Here is a 13,748-nt window from a genome sequence, read left to right as displayed (position 1 = left end):
AGGACTATACAGTTCACAAAGGTATTACATAATTTAGAGTTGGCCACAGTAGAGACTAAGACATTCCAAAAAAAACTCATATCTTAACTGATGTTGCTGAAATATTTATAGCTATAATTCTCTGCCCGAGAGCCAGATTAAGAATAATCCATTCTTCTCGCTGTAGCCGGGTTGTGAGAATGAGAAACATAAGTCAATATTAAACCAAGCAGAGATGAAAAGAAGAAAGAGAGAGCATTTTGAAAGGTGAAGCTTTAAAACACATCACTAGTAGCTATATTTTCTTCAGGGGATATTCAGGTCTGCGCTAGGGAGGATAACAGAGTACCCACTTAGCACTGTCTTGAAGGCTGCACAGGCAAGGACTGATCATCACAGGCCCTTTCTCCTCTTCCTGGCCAGTCCCACTCCCTATTTCTACTTCCCCCAATTGTCCATGTCAGTAGTATCTCATTTTTTAAAAAATTTCAATTCTTCATTAGTAAAGCATTTCTTGAGCGCTCATGTGGTGAAGGGACGAGGGTGAATTAGGAAGGATGCAAAGGGGTCTACTTTCTTAGTTACCATAGTGGAGAGCGAGGGCACAGTGTTTCTCTCCTACAAGATGCCCTATGGCAGGTGACTTAAACGACAAGGCTCACGGGAATTTGGGGCCAAGTGTGCCATCCATCAGGATGGAGAGCTCTTCTTTCCTATATGACTCTCCGATGGGTATCTATGACATAGTTCGACAAGTCATGAGAATGGCCTAGAGATGGGGGAGCCATGAGGAAATAGGCGCAAATATAAAACCTTTAACATGACCCCTAAAGGATGGAAAGATGTTCGTAAGGCAAACAATAGAACCATTTTCCAGACAGAAATAACGGTATGATGACCTATATTCTTTTTCTTTCTGATTTATTTATTTGTGAGAGAGGGGGTGGGAGAGAGAGTGAGCAGGAGAAGGGGCAGAGGGAGAGGCAGAGAGACTCTCAAGCAAATTCCCTGCTGAGCGTGGAGCACAACGTGGGGCTCCACCTCATGACCCTGAGGTCATGACCTGAGCCCAAACCAAGAGTCAGACGCTTGCTTAGCCGACTGAGCCACCCAGGCACCCCACGATGGCCTGTATTCTTGAAAAAGTGTGCTATACCAATGAAGCGAAAGAAGTTCAAATGGCGAGAGCAGAGCAGTCATAGAAGACGGTGGCAAAGGTCAACAGGAAGCATGCTGTCAGCCATGATGAGGCTTTCAACGTTGCCTTGCGTGCAAAGGAAAAGTTTTAAGCAGCGAAGCAATATTCATTACTAATTCAGGAAATAGTTGCAGATTGTCTCTCTGGGCCAGGTACAATGGAAGGTGCTGGAGATAGAGCAGAGAACAAAACGAAGTCACTGCCCCAGCTCTCCTCCGTATCTCCAGCTCACTGCACGAGTCCTTGTCCCTGTTGAGAGGGACTGGGCAAGGGCTGACTGTGTGATTCTCCCTGGTGCCCTAGCCCCCACGTGAGCCCACCTGTCCTGTAATCCAGCCATGCCACCAGCCTGCAGCCCTCCAAACCAGAGGACGGGCATGGAGTTGGATGGCATGCACATTACTGGTTATGAGGAGGGAATAAAATCTAATAAAAATAAACTTGCATTTTTACCTCGCAAACTTTCTCGAGGGTTGGCATCCAAGAGGTGGCAAGGTGACAGTTCTGAAGAACAACCCATGTTCCTTCTTTGATAGCTTTTTCTATCATCCTCATAGCTATGGGCCCTTGGCCTTGACCAAGAGATAGAGAGCTAAGTTTTGATCCCCCATATCCCTGTGTACAAGAATAGTAAAGATGTTATTTGACAACACATTTTTAGAGAAGAATCACTATTATTTTTATAAGAAATGTTAACATTAAGTATACTAAAATTTAATTATGCAGCATCCCTCAAAGGTCTAAACATAGGCAACCCTACAAAATTCGTACTGATTAAGAATCTTGTAAACACTCAGATCAAAAGTAAGTCAGTTCATGTTGGCAACAGTCATGGTAATAACTGGAAAATTCTGTAGGGTCTTTGTTGGGATAAGGAGAAGCAAAAAATTAAGAGCACTTTAAACATGAGGAAACATGGGATGAAAGGACCTAACTGTCATGCAGCTTCTCCTAAAATCCAGAGCCCAAAAGAAAACTATGAACAATCAGATAAACTCGTCCTGTTTCCTCCAGATCTTTGAATAATAATATTTTAATTAATTTGGCTATTGCGTAAAGTTCAGAGAAAAAAATTAACTCCTAATTCCCATTTAAAAGTTTTTTTTAAAGAATTCTGTGGGAATGTTTGCCTGGAATGCGTTTCTACCGTAGTCTGATTCATCCGCAGCCTGTGGAAACAGTGTCTGTGACTCCCTGAGCTCTTTTATTCTAGCGCCGTCATCATCGGAATGCCTCTTTGGAAGAGGCCTTGAATTATGGCAGCAGTGCTAGAGTAGGGTCTCAGGCTCTCTGAACATCCACAGCTCGTCAACACCAGCAGGGAGAAGCATCAGAAAGCAAAACAGAGCCAGATACTACTGTTTCTGGAAAAAGGGTGGGTAGCAGGTGAAGACGATGCACTGGGCAGTCCGATGCAGGGGCCGGAGGGTAATCACGTTGTGCCACGTGGAAAGGAAAATGGAGAGGACCTAGGAAGATCTCGAAGGGTCAAAAGGGTCATGTTGATATGGAGAGGGTGAATCCCACCTAAAATGAATTCTAGCCCCTGCCCCACTGCCGCTCTGGTCCTTCCCACCCATGCTCTTCCTGGCCTTTTAGCACCTGGCCACTTTGCACCACTCAAATAAATTCTCCTCACTCCAGCTAGGATGAGCTTTGTGAACTATAGGTCGGAGCATTCACTTTGTTACTTAAAACCCCACCCCATAATCCCACCGTATTCGAGGCCCTCAGTGTAGCCTGTGAAGGCCCTACCTGACGTGGCCCCTCGGTATACGGTCTCAGCCCCACTCTCCTATAGTCGTGTCAGCCACGGTCCAGCCCGTCTTTAACCAGCGGGAAGAGCCGTGTTCCACTATCACTCCCCAAGTATCTGAGAATTATACCCAAGGAAAAAAGCACAGAGTATTACAATAAATTGGCCTAATAAAGGGTATTTTAACCACTTATCTCTGTGACTTAAAGAAGCCACTTGACCTCTCCACGCTTTAGCGTCCCTCTCTATGAAATGGAGACGCCGTTGTTGACCTCGTAGGACTGCTTTAAGAATTAAAAGACAGATGTGCCTAACAAGGTCTAGCAAAATTAACAGTATGTATAAAGCACAATAAAAGCAGTGGTGGTGGTTTTAGAAATGTCAGTATTACTTCCCATAAAATGTTACTTTGGTTAGACCAAAAGGGGGAAAAAATCAACTCAAAAATGTCCAGTCACCTGTTTATGAAGATTTTCTTATTCTAGGCTGAATGATGTAAGAAAACTTACAGTAAAATCATTTGAATAATTTTTAAAGCCTTGAAATATAAGTATTAGAATGTATTCTGACCTGTAATATATGATTGTCCTGGAAAGTCAAGAAGGTTCCTCTTTAGAGACTGGGAGAAGGGGTAGGATCAGAGAAGGTTATCCTTAGGGTCACTGTTCACACTTAAATTTATTAAATCAATCCAAGCTCTTACACTGATGCCACAATGTCACAGAGTTCCTCTGTCTCCCCCCAAAAAAGTGAGTGCCCCCCAAGCCAAGCTCTAGTTTTCATAATTTGAATAGAGAAAATTATTTTAATGTCAGTGCTGCCATCTAAATATCATTTTCTTGAGACTCTGTCGACTTCTGGACCTCCGAGTCTTTCAAGATCTAAGTGAGTGGACAATTTTTACCTCTCCTTCCCCCCACTTAGGATAAACAAGTTTGGTTTTTAAAACATTCAGCTGGAAAATACTTTACTTATTCACTTTTATGTGAGAGAGGCTCATCTATTTTAAGGTACCTGGTCATCGGCAAATTTTAGAAGGGCAGCCATGGGATCTGCTCCAGGAGAGAGCACAAAAATCAGCGGTGAACAGCAGTTACTATCTCCAAATGCCTTGGACAAATCAAAGGGGGGTGGCTCAATGAATGTGCGCCCCAATCTGTTGATTATAAATTCTTGCAGCATTGGAATAACCTAGAGAGGGATGAGAATATATTTGAAAGAATAGTCAAAACTGTTTATACATTTAAAAGTTTAGATTCGAATATATTTTAAAACAAAGGACTACATTAGCTTAGTTATTTGTTGATGTTAGCAGTGGGTCAAAGGCATCACTTATATAAATGTCTTTTAGATAGAAAAAAAAGAGACATTATTTAAATAATAAGAGATGAGTAGTTACTGACACAGAATTCAAAGGCATTCTCTTCCCTTCAATGAGCGTTCAGCACATAGTGGACGAAGAAAATAAGAAGCCTTAACTCTTTACTTAAGTTTAAAATACTATGTTCTAAAAGTCCGCAAGTCAAAAGTAGAAATTTGAGAGTGAGTTTATATAGCACTATACCATCAAGAAAGAATCGAAATAGCTGGGAAAAGAAACAGAAAGAAAGCAAAAAGAAAGGTACTCCAAAAAAGAAACAAGTTATACTCCTGAGAAATACCTAAAAGTGTATGGTGGAAAGTTCCTGATAACACACCTGTGTGCTTTCAGCGATCATGTGTGTGAATGAGAACTCCGCAGTGTGAAGGTCCCTCCCGAGTAGTCATTGTGAAAATGGAATTTGTTCATCAATGTGGCTGACGTATAGCCTCTGATACCTCTTCCCTCTTTTTCTCTCTCTCTATTTTTAAAGGATTTATTTGAGAGAAATAGAGAAAGAACAAAAGAGAGAGAGAGCAGGGGCAGAGAGAGAGAGTTTCAAGCAGATGTCCCACTGAATGTGGAGCCCGATGTAGGGCTTGATCTCACCACCCCGAGATCATGACTGGAGCTGAAACCCAGTGTCTGATGCCTAACCACCTGAGCCATCCAGGTGTCCCTTTTCTTCCCTCTTTCTAATGAAGGTTCTACACCTTTTCTCTCTGGACAACGGCTTCAAGCTAATCATGACTCACATGTGAGCCAGACAAGCAATATAGACAGGTTTAACAGACCAGCATCCCTATGTCTAGCTTAATAGATTATGTAGACAACATATTCCAGGAAGAGGAGTAATGGACTGGCAGGAACCCAAAGAATTTTTCGAATCACTCTAACTGGCTCCCTGTTCATACCCAAGATGGCCTCGTGTATGCGCACAACACTCCGAATTAGGTCGTCAATCCCACCAGCCGGCACCCTTCCTGAACTTGCAGCATTTTGCAAGAGCAGTTTCCAAACACCAAGTATCTCAGAAAGCGGGTTTCCTCTGGAAAAAGTCATGAGTATTTCCAGCCTCTGTGTATTCTCCCCAACGTCTATTCAAACAAGGTTTGTGAGCCAAAATCACAGACCGATCAAAATGCCTGAAACAGCGTCAATCTTAATGTGGGTGAGTGTGTGTGATAGAGGGTGTGAGGGTGGGGAGCTGGGAGACACTGGAGGAGTATCTGGACTTAAATCAGATGTTTAAATCCCTCCCCAGCATTTCTCTAGGTTCGTTCGAGCACAGAAAATGCACAGAAGAATAACACGTATGTAAGCACTGGGTTGGCAAGGACCTGCCTCACTCGTGACTCGTAAGTTCTTCGCACACAATAAACACATACCGGACACCGAATGGATAGAAACTCGGGATGCCTCTTTTTGTGAAGGTGAGATTCTAATTATAGAAATTCTCAACAAAAGTCACAGCATAACAATTCACCGGTACAAAAAGTTCCATTTCTATATAAGTTATTTCATGTTTCAGATATTTTGAATGCACAGATGTCAAGCTTACTGCCGAAAACTAAAAATATCCCCTCTATCCTGGGCCTTGTCCGGCCTTTCTCCCTATTCTTTCCCGCATAGCTGGTCTATTTTCATTATATTAAAAAACAACAGCAACTACCAGAAGAAAAGGAAACTCTTTTTTTTTTTTTTTTTTTTTTTCCCCCACCATCTCTTCCCAAGGCTGACTTGGGAACTAGAGTTTTACAAACAAAAGCACAAGGCTTTTAAGTGCTTGGTTTTCCTTTCAGTAGGCTTGAGTGGTAAGCGTCTCCTCTCTTTTGTGAGTGGGTCAAGCTGCTGTCGGCCACTGCGCACGTGTAGGCCTGGCTGGAGGACCAAGTGGGGGCGCACAAGGGGGGGGGGTGCGGGGAGTGCAAACAAATTTCAGTGCTTTGTTTTTCATTGTAACCTGAGCAAGACTTACTTGCTCCCAAGACCAAACTGTAACTCCTAAGGTAAATTAAGCTGTGCTTCTCATCAGTTTGCGAGGCAATGGAATTGGGTTTGCTTCTGCGGTCTGATTATGCTGGCATTAGGCCCGTAAAATGAAATCTGTCAGTAACAAAAATTACGGACTAATTTAAGCAGCCGTCCTCCCAAAGGCAGGAAAGACGTCGGTGGGCTTCCATTTATGGTTTTCTGTGTCTTGCAAATTCCTGGAGGATTTATCTGAGATTCAGAGAAACATATTCCCTTATATTTGACAAGTTTCTTATTGAAAGCTGATTGACTGGCTTTCTGTTGATCGTTCGGAAGGAGAGAATGGTGGCCAGAAAACTCTTCATTTTGTAAATGGGCCCCAAACCCTGCACACCGCAGTATTTATTCCCCTGTTGTGTTTCTTTTATCAATAAAGCACTATAAAATACTAAATTCTATACAGAAGTGTGAGCCCATCTCATTTTTCCTTGTGGTGATTTACAGAGCATCTTTTATATTTTTCCAGACTAGAGCATTGGAGAACCTGGGGTGTAGCTTCTTCCCACTGGGTAGAATTCGTTTTGAGGACAGAGCAGGGAAAGGAAACAAAAAACTTGTGCTGCTAAATAATTTCTGCTGTGAACTAGAGATGGAGGGACTGCTGATCTTTCTGGTGGACAGACAGAGTATCTCACGATTTAGAAATCGCCAGGAAATGAAAATCTACAGAGCAGAAGCCCAAACAGTGGCCTCCGAGAGCACCGCTCCTTTCTCCAGCATACTAAGGCCGTGTTACTTTGGGAAACCATTCTTTTAAAAGTATAGTAGCCCCTATATCCCTTTTAAATAAACACAGATTCCAAAACCCACAATTTCCCACTAGAACCCGGGGTACCTAGTAACAGCAAGATTGACAAGTTTGAGATTGCTAGTAACGGAAGAGCATACTAAGAATTCTTTCTCTTTTAAGGATTATAGTTGTGATCGCATAGATAACGGTCATTAATTACTTAGGTTAATTTGATTTATGCTCTAGTAGCAAACATTTCCAGATCTCGGTGGCTTAATGCAACAAAACGTTTCTTTCTTTTCCCTGCAAAGTCCTGTGCATGTGCAGGCAATACTCACTCACTGGGCCAGCTCGGGTCCCGGCCTGCTGACAGCACTGAAATATCAAATGTGATTCCACAATGCTGATGGCGGGGGAGTGCCCTGGAGAGTCTCAGGCTGGAGGTTAATTGCTTCTGCCCTGACACTTCTCACGTTTTATGGCCAGAGCCCTTCACCTCGTGTGTGCAAGGGAGGAGAACCGGAAGTATCAGTGAATAGCGTTAATGTCTACACTTACTCACCTACCCCAGGAAAACTCTAAAGGAGATATGGAAACACAGGGCAAAGTTATAAAACGGGGGGGGCGGGGGGGCCAAAGTATTGGACAGAGTAGCCATGTAAAGTATAAAACTTTAAGTTTCACCTAAGTTGATTTAAAAACAAAAAACAGGGGTGCCTGGATGGCTCAGTTGGTTAAGTGTCTGTTTTCAGCTCAGGTCATGATCTCAGGGTCCTGGGATCGAGTCCCAGATCGGGCTCGCTGCTCAGCGGGGAGTCCGCTTCCCCCTTACTTCTGCCCGTCCCCCTCCTCCTGCTGATGCACGTATGCGCGCTCTCTCTCAACTACATAAAATCTTTAAAAGAAAGTTAGTAGAAATAAAAACTAAACAAAACCGAAAGCATAGAAACAAAACTGCCCCAGCGTGACTATCTGACTCCTCATCTCCCTCAAATACACTCTAAAAAGAGAATGAATAGGGAGAGTAATATTTGATCTTTCAGCTCAGTGTATTTTCAGATTACAATGTCAATTTTTTTAAAACATAAAATTGGGGAAAAGATATTTATAGGTGAAGGCTGCAATAAACTTAACATAAAACACGAACAGAAGCTTCTTTGTTTTTTTCAGACAATGAGGGGAGAAGTTGGTGGTACATGCACAGTTGTTTCAGTGGAATGGTCTATAGAGCTTAGAAAACAAAGTAAAAGCCTTTGAAAAATTTAATCAAGGGTTTTAAATGAGGAAGCTGTATTAGGCAAGAGTGTGAAATATTTCATATTCTTCCATATTTAGTATTTGCAGGGAAAACTTCTGAGGATTAACACTAATGTTTCCGTGGCAATTCGTTTTTGAAAGGGCTTCCGAGGCAGAGAATGTTTCATTAGTTTAATTATGATTCCTAAACAATTGTGACTACTTCCAACACCTAAGAGCAGGGCATTATGACTGTCTTTATTTCTTTCTTTTTAAGATTTTATTTATTTAATTGTCAGAGAGAGAGAGCGAGAGAGAGAGCGAGCAGACAAGCAGGGGGAGCGGCAGACAGAGGGAGAAGCAGGCTCCCCAGCTGAGCAAGGAGCCCGATGTGGGACTCGATCGAGGAGCTGAAGGCAGATGCTTAACCGACTAAGCCTCGCAAGTGTCCCAGCATTATGACTTTCATAGGCCCCAGGCACCTTGTATGTCCCTTTCCCCATGAAAAAATGTCAAAAATTATATTTTGCCATTGTTTTGGTATAATTACAGCTTAATACAGGCTGGATTACATTTTCTGTTTTTAAACAGAATTAAAACATTTTCATAAACACCTAGAAGTATCATGGGCTCTAGGCACGATGCCTCATGGATACTTGGGCCCTGGCGAAGAACCCAGTGACCGGCCAAGCCAGAACTGCATGTGTTGGCTGAGCAGACCACGGCTGACAGAGGAAACAGTGCCTCTGCCCCACCTGTCACTGACGCATGTAAAACCTTTAAAAAATAAATTGCTTTCATCACCTAAGTTCTGGTTTTTTGTTGGTAGGACGGAATTACTGCCTTACATTCCCTAGCAACTCCCAGTTGTGAATACAGTAAGTTTTGATATCGTTATGTATTACTTTTACTTGAGTCGTAACAGAGAGCAATTAGGATTTTTTTTGATTTTTTCTCAACATACCTAATATCTACATTTTTTCAGAGTATATGGATATCTCTGTGGATGTCTTTATACTTAGATGAATAGTTTTTTTTTTTTTAATAGAGTAAATAATGCAAATGAGACCGTCACTGAGTACTGAAATTTGCTGACATGACGGGTCAGCCGATTCATTGGTTTTACATCATTTAAAGAAATTAAAATGAACGGTATTGACATTTTCCTTTGTAGTCAACAGTGATGAATGTCTTAAAGATGATATTCCACTAGCTTTCCACAGGCCAACAAAGAACTCCATATAAAGACAGCATTTGAAAAGGCAGAAATTCTTCTCTATCTGCTTGGTGCGAACACCAACACCGCTGACCCATATCATCAAACTAATGAGGATAAGAATGAGATTACAGCATGTAAGAGAAGTGGATTGTAAGCAATTGGGGAAGCATAAATTAAAGGAAGAATCATAAAATACATACAACTATAAAATACAGTCTTCTCCATTAGTAACTTAGTGCGGCTTTCATGATGTGCAAACTTCTTGAAAAATGACTGCATCGGAAGGAAACGGGATTTGCCCCACCCCCCAACCCCCAGTCTCCTCCACCTCCCCTGTGAGTGTTACAGAAGCAAATGCAAGCTGGTGGGACTGGAAGGGCCTGCTGGGGACTGGAGTCACTGAGCGGCTTGCAAAGCCTGCGCTTACCTTGTCTGGCCTCAAGCAACGAATGATAAGCATCCTTTGAAACTCATTTGCTTTCTCTTCCCAATTTTCAGGAAAAACTTCATGATGTGGTTCCTAAAATTACAGTAGACATAATTCATTGTTATTTTAGAGATTCTTTCTTTTTTTTTTTTTAAGATTTTATTTATTTATTTTACAGACAGAGATCACAAGTAGGCAGAGAGGCAGGCAGAGAGAGGAAGGGAAGGGAGCAGAGAGCCTGATGCGGGGCTCGATCCCAGGACCTTGGGATCATGACCTGAGCTGAAGGCAGAGGCTTTAACCCACTGAGCCACCCAGGTGCCCCTAGAGATTATTTCTAAAGAGAATAGTATTTTGACTTAGAAACTGATTTTTAGGGAAAGCGTATAATGACTAAGTGAAATCAAGAATACTAATGTAAATTTTATTAGGCTGGGGTAAAGTTATGAAATAAGGAATGAAAAGAAAATTTAAAGCACCACAAAGGAATCAAAATGAGGACATGAATTAGCAGGTTAATGTCAATATGAATACTAATCATTAGACAAAATGAATCCTGTTATTAAAAAATGTGCATATGGAGTTTTCCCATTATTCCTCTGAAGGCATTTTAAAACCTACCAACTACTGTCATCATCTATTTATAAAAATAAATATTTATTACAAAAGAAGAAAGGCATTATACTTAAGTTTATTGTGATATTTCCTGTTTGAACAATGTTTTGGTGTATTTTTTTTAAATAAAGGTATATTTGAAACTGTATATAATAAAGAAGAAGACGAAGAGAGAGAGCTATTAAAAATAGACAAGAAGAAAGGCATTAAGATCCCAGGAGGAGTAAGTTCAAAAAAACCAAAGGGGGAGATATTTATAAAAATTTTAAAACTCTAGGGAAGGCTAGGTGATATCTCATATTAGAAATCTCCATCACCTCAGCATAGTCAATAAAATTTCTATTTCAAATTAGAATGAAGTACTCACAAAAACATATCCATCCCTAGGAAATATATTTTTATTACTAATAGAGAGAGATCCAAATGAGATTCAGTCCAAAATATTTGCATTTATGTATAGATACAACCTCACTGTCGTGTATAATACAAGCTGGTAAACAACAAAAAATATTCTCCGCATATCTTGCACTTACTTTCTTCTCCCCATCTTCCCTAAAGAGAGCTCTTGCATATTAAACCCAGGAAAGCAGAATGTTAAGAGAGTAGAAATAAAGGAGTAGAAAAAAGTAATTATGAATTGGCGAAATACTCACCCTCATGCTTAAAAAGAAAAAAAAAAGGGAAGGAAGGCAACAATTTCTATGTGTTTCAGAAGGGAAACTGTTTTGTGGTTTGTGTTGACCATCATAGTCTCCAGTTATCAAGATAGGGTCCCACGAAAAACTGTTTGAGAGCTATTAGCTTCTCCCTCTGAAAGGGAGGTGGAAATTTTTTTCTGTCCAAGTTTCTAGCTACAGCACAAATTAAATTTACTTGAAACAGGTTAACAGGAGGAAAAAACCCCGAAGTTTTAATAATGACACTGAGACCTAAAGAAATGATCAAGGCAGGCAGTTTTTATACTTTCTAGACAAAGAAACCATGGATCCGTGAGGAATCGACAGAAAAAAAGAAAACTTAACTTTGGGAGTTTCAGTAAGGAATTCTAAATGGGCATCCTAGCTTATATCTGCATTTATATCCTGCATTCAGAAAATCGAAACAACAGCTCTTTTATAAAAAAAAAAATTTTTTTTTAAAGATTTATTTATTTGAGAGAGAGAGAGCACAAGCAGGAGGACCAAAGGGAGAGAGAATCTTAAGTAGACCCTGCGTTGAGTGTGGAGCCCGATCCCATGACCCTAACTAAGATCATGACCCGAACTGACACCAAGAGTCGGACACTCAACTGCGCCACCCAGTCACCTTGGTAAAATTTTTTTAAATGATTTTATTTTTCTCAGAGTCCACAGTCTCTCATGGTTTGTCTCCCACTCCGATTTCCCCCAACTCCCTTCTCCTCTCCATCTCCCAGTGTCCTCCGTGTTCTGAGAAACAAACTGAGGGATTTGGGAGGGGGTGGGGTACTAGGAGAGGGTGGGCAATATGGAGGGCACATACTGCATGGAGCACTGGGTGTGGTGCATAAACAATGCATTTTGGAACACTGAAAAAAAAACAAAATTTTTTTAAAAAGATTTTATTTTTAAGTAATCTCTACACCAAACACGGGGTTTGAGCTTACAACCCAGAGATCGAGTCCCATGTTCTACCGAGACAGCCAGGTACCCTCTTTTGTAAAATTTTTAACTCACCTGCTATTATGGTTGCAAAGTCTAAATTGTTAATAAATAAAAACCTGGCATGGAAATTCGAAAAGAATATTTTAAGGGCTCTGCATCTCCACACATTTTAAGGATTTGAACACAAGTTCAGAAGAGAACTACCAATTTAGAAGGTGGGGATAATATAAATCTAAACCTTGATTTCAAGATCCGAACAGTTGTTTAAAGCTTAATTAAAGGGGCACCTGAGTGGCTCAGTGGGTTAAGCTCTGCCTTCGGCTCAGGTCGTGGTCTCAGAGTCCTGGGATCGAGCCCCACATTGGGCTCTCTGCTCAGCAGGGAGCCTGCTTCCCCCTCTCCCTCTGTTTGCCTCTCTGCCTACTTGTGATCTCTCTCTCTCTCTCTGTCAAATAAATAAATAAAATCTTTAAAAGAAAATTACTTCCAAACTGTTTAAAGCTTAATTAAATATTGTTTTTATTCAAAGATAAAAATAAATTATTAAGCATTATTTTGTTCATTTAAAAACTTTGGAATAAGCAAAAGGGTTAAAAACATACCAAACTATCATATACTTTTTTCCATCCATCCTTTAAGTGCACAAACTCCCTACGAATATTTTTGAAGGAAGGTAAATCATCCAGCCGACATATTTCATCCCATGATTTTTGAGGAAGCCATGTGCAAGGATTGGCATGAGGATTATCCAATCCGATGCCACCAGTCAACAGAAATCTCCACTCAGCTTTATTAATCTTTGGAAAACAAAGTAGCATGTAGAGTCAGAAATGAATTCATTATACCTATAATACATTTAAACCACTTTAAAAGTACTGTTGATTTTCAAGTTTTAGGTAATGTCCTTATGGAATTCTATAACTACTGGTAGAGCACCTGAGTACTTACTCATATGAAACCATTTGTCCATTACAACCGGCTTTCGAAATAGTTCCATTCTCAATAGCTACTTTTTGATAACTTTCCTCCAGAATTACTCATCTAAACAGAACAATTCCATTTGCGTAAATGTTTTATAAAAATGTCTTTTTAGAGTCTTACAGGCTCTAAAAATTGGGGGAAGACAGAAGGCGGAGGGCAGGGAATCAGCAAACACAGGTGAAGGGGACTGGGAGACCCAGGCTTCCAGTATGAAATGAGTAATTCCCAGGACTAAAAGCTACAGCATAGGGAATATGGTCGACGGCACTGTAACAGCATTATGTGGTGGGGGGTGGTGCTTACACTTGGCAGTATAGAGCTGATGAATCACTATGTTGTACACCTGAAACTGCTGTGTGTTACTGTGTGTCAACTATACTCAATAAATTAAAAAATGAATAAGATAAAAATTCGGGGAAGACGGAAAGCATTCATTGCCATATTTGCAACTATTCTCCATTAAACATAATGAGGTACTGCTATGAAACTTGTGCAAGAAATGCAAGAATAAAGCCTTTATTCCTTCAGGATTCAACCGACACATCACCAAATCCAATTAATAAATCTTAAACACCTAAGTAAATAAAATAG

At 40.8% G+C, this 13,748-nt stretch overlaps 1 protein-coding gene across 1 annotated transcript in view; it reads right to left on the bottom strand.

The window, feature by feature from the left end:
- The window catches only part of DNAH7 (dynein axonemal heavy chain 7), a gene marked incomplete at its 5' end in the record, with an annotated part of 250,182 nt that overhangs the window by 35,773 nt on the left and 200,661 nt on the right, over positions 1–13,748 (bottom strand). Inside the window, 4 exons of the mRNA XM_080799459.1 lie at positions 1,631–1,792; positions 3,948–4,124; positions 9,940–10,032; positions 12,779–12,973. Coding sequence (XP_080655585.1) covers positions 1,631–1,792; positions 3,948–4,124; positions 9,940–10,032; positions 12,779–12,973 — 627 coding nt within the window. The remainder of the gene's footprint in view (positions 1–1,630; positions 1,793–3,947; positions 4,125–9,939; positions 10,033–12,778; positions 12,974–13,748) is intronic.

This window comes from Martes martes (genome assembly GCF_963455335.1).
Source record: "Martes martes genome assembly, chromosome: 3".
NCBI classification, from domain to species: domain Eukaryota; kingdom Metazoa; phylum Chordata; class Mammalia; order Carnivora; family Mustelidae; genus Martes; species Martes martes.
Note: the sequence above shows the minus strand (reverse complement) of the source record. Positions and strands in the feature narration are given on the sequence as shown.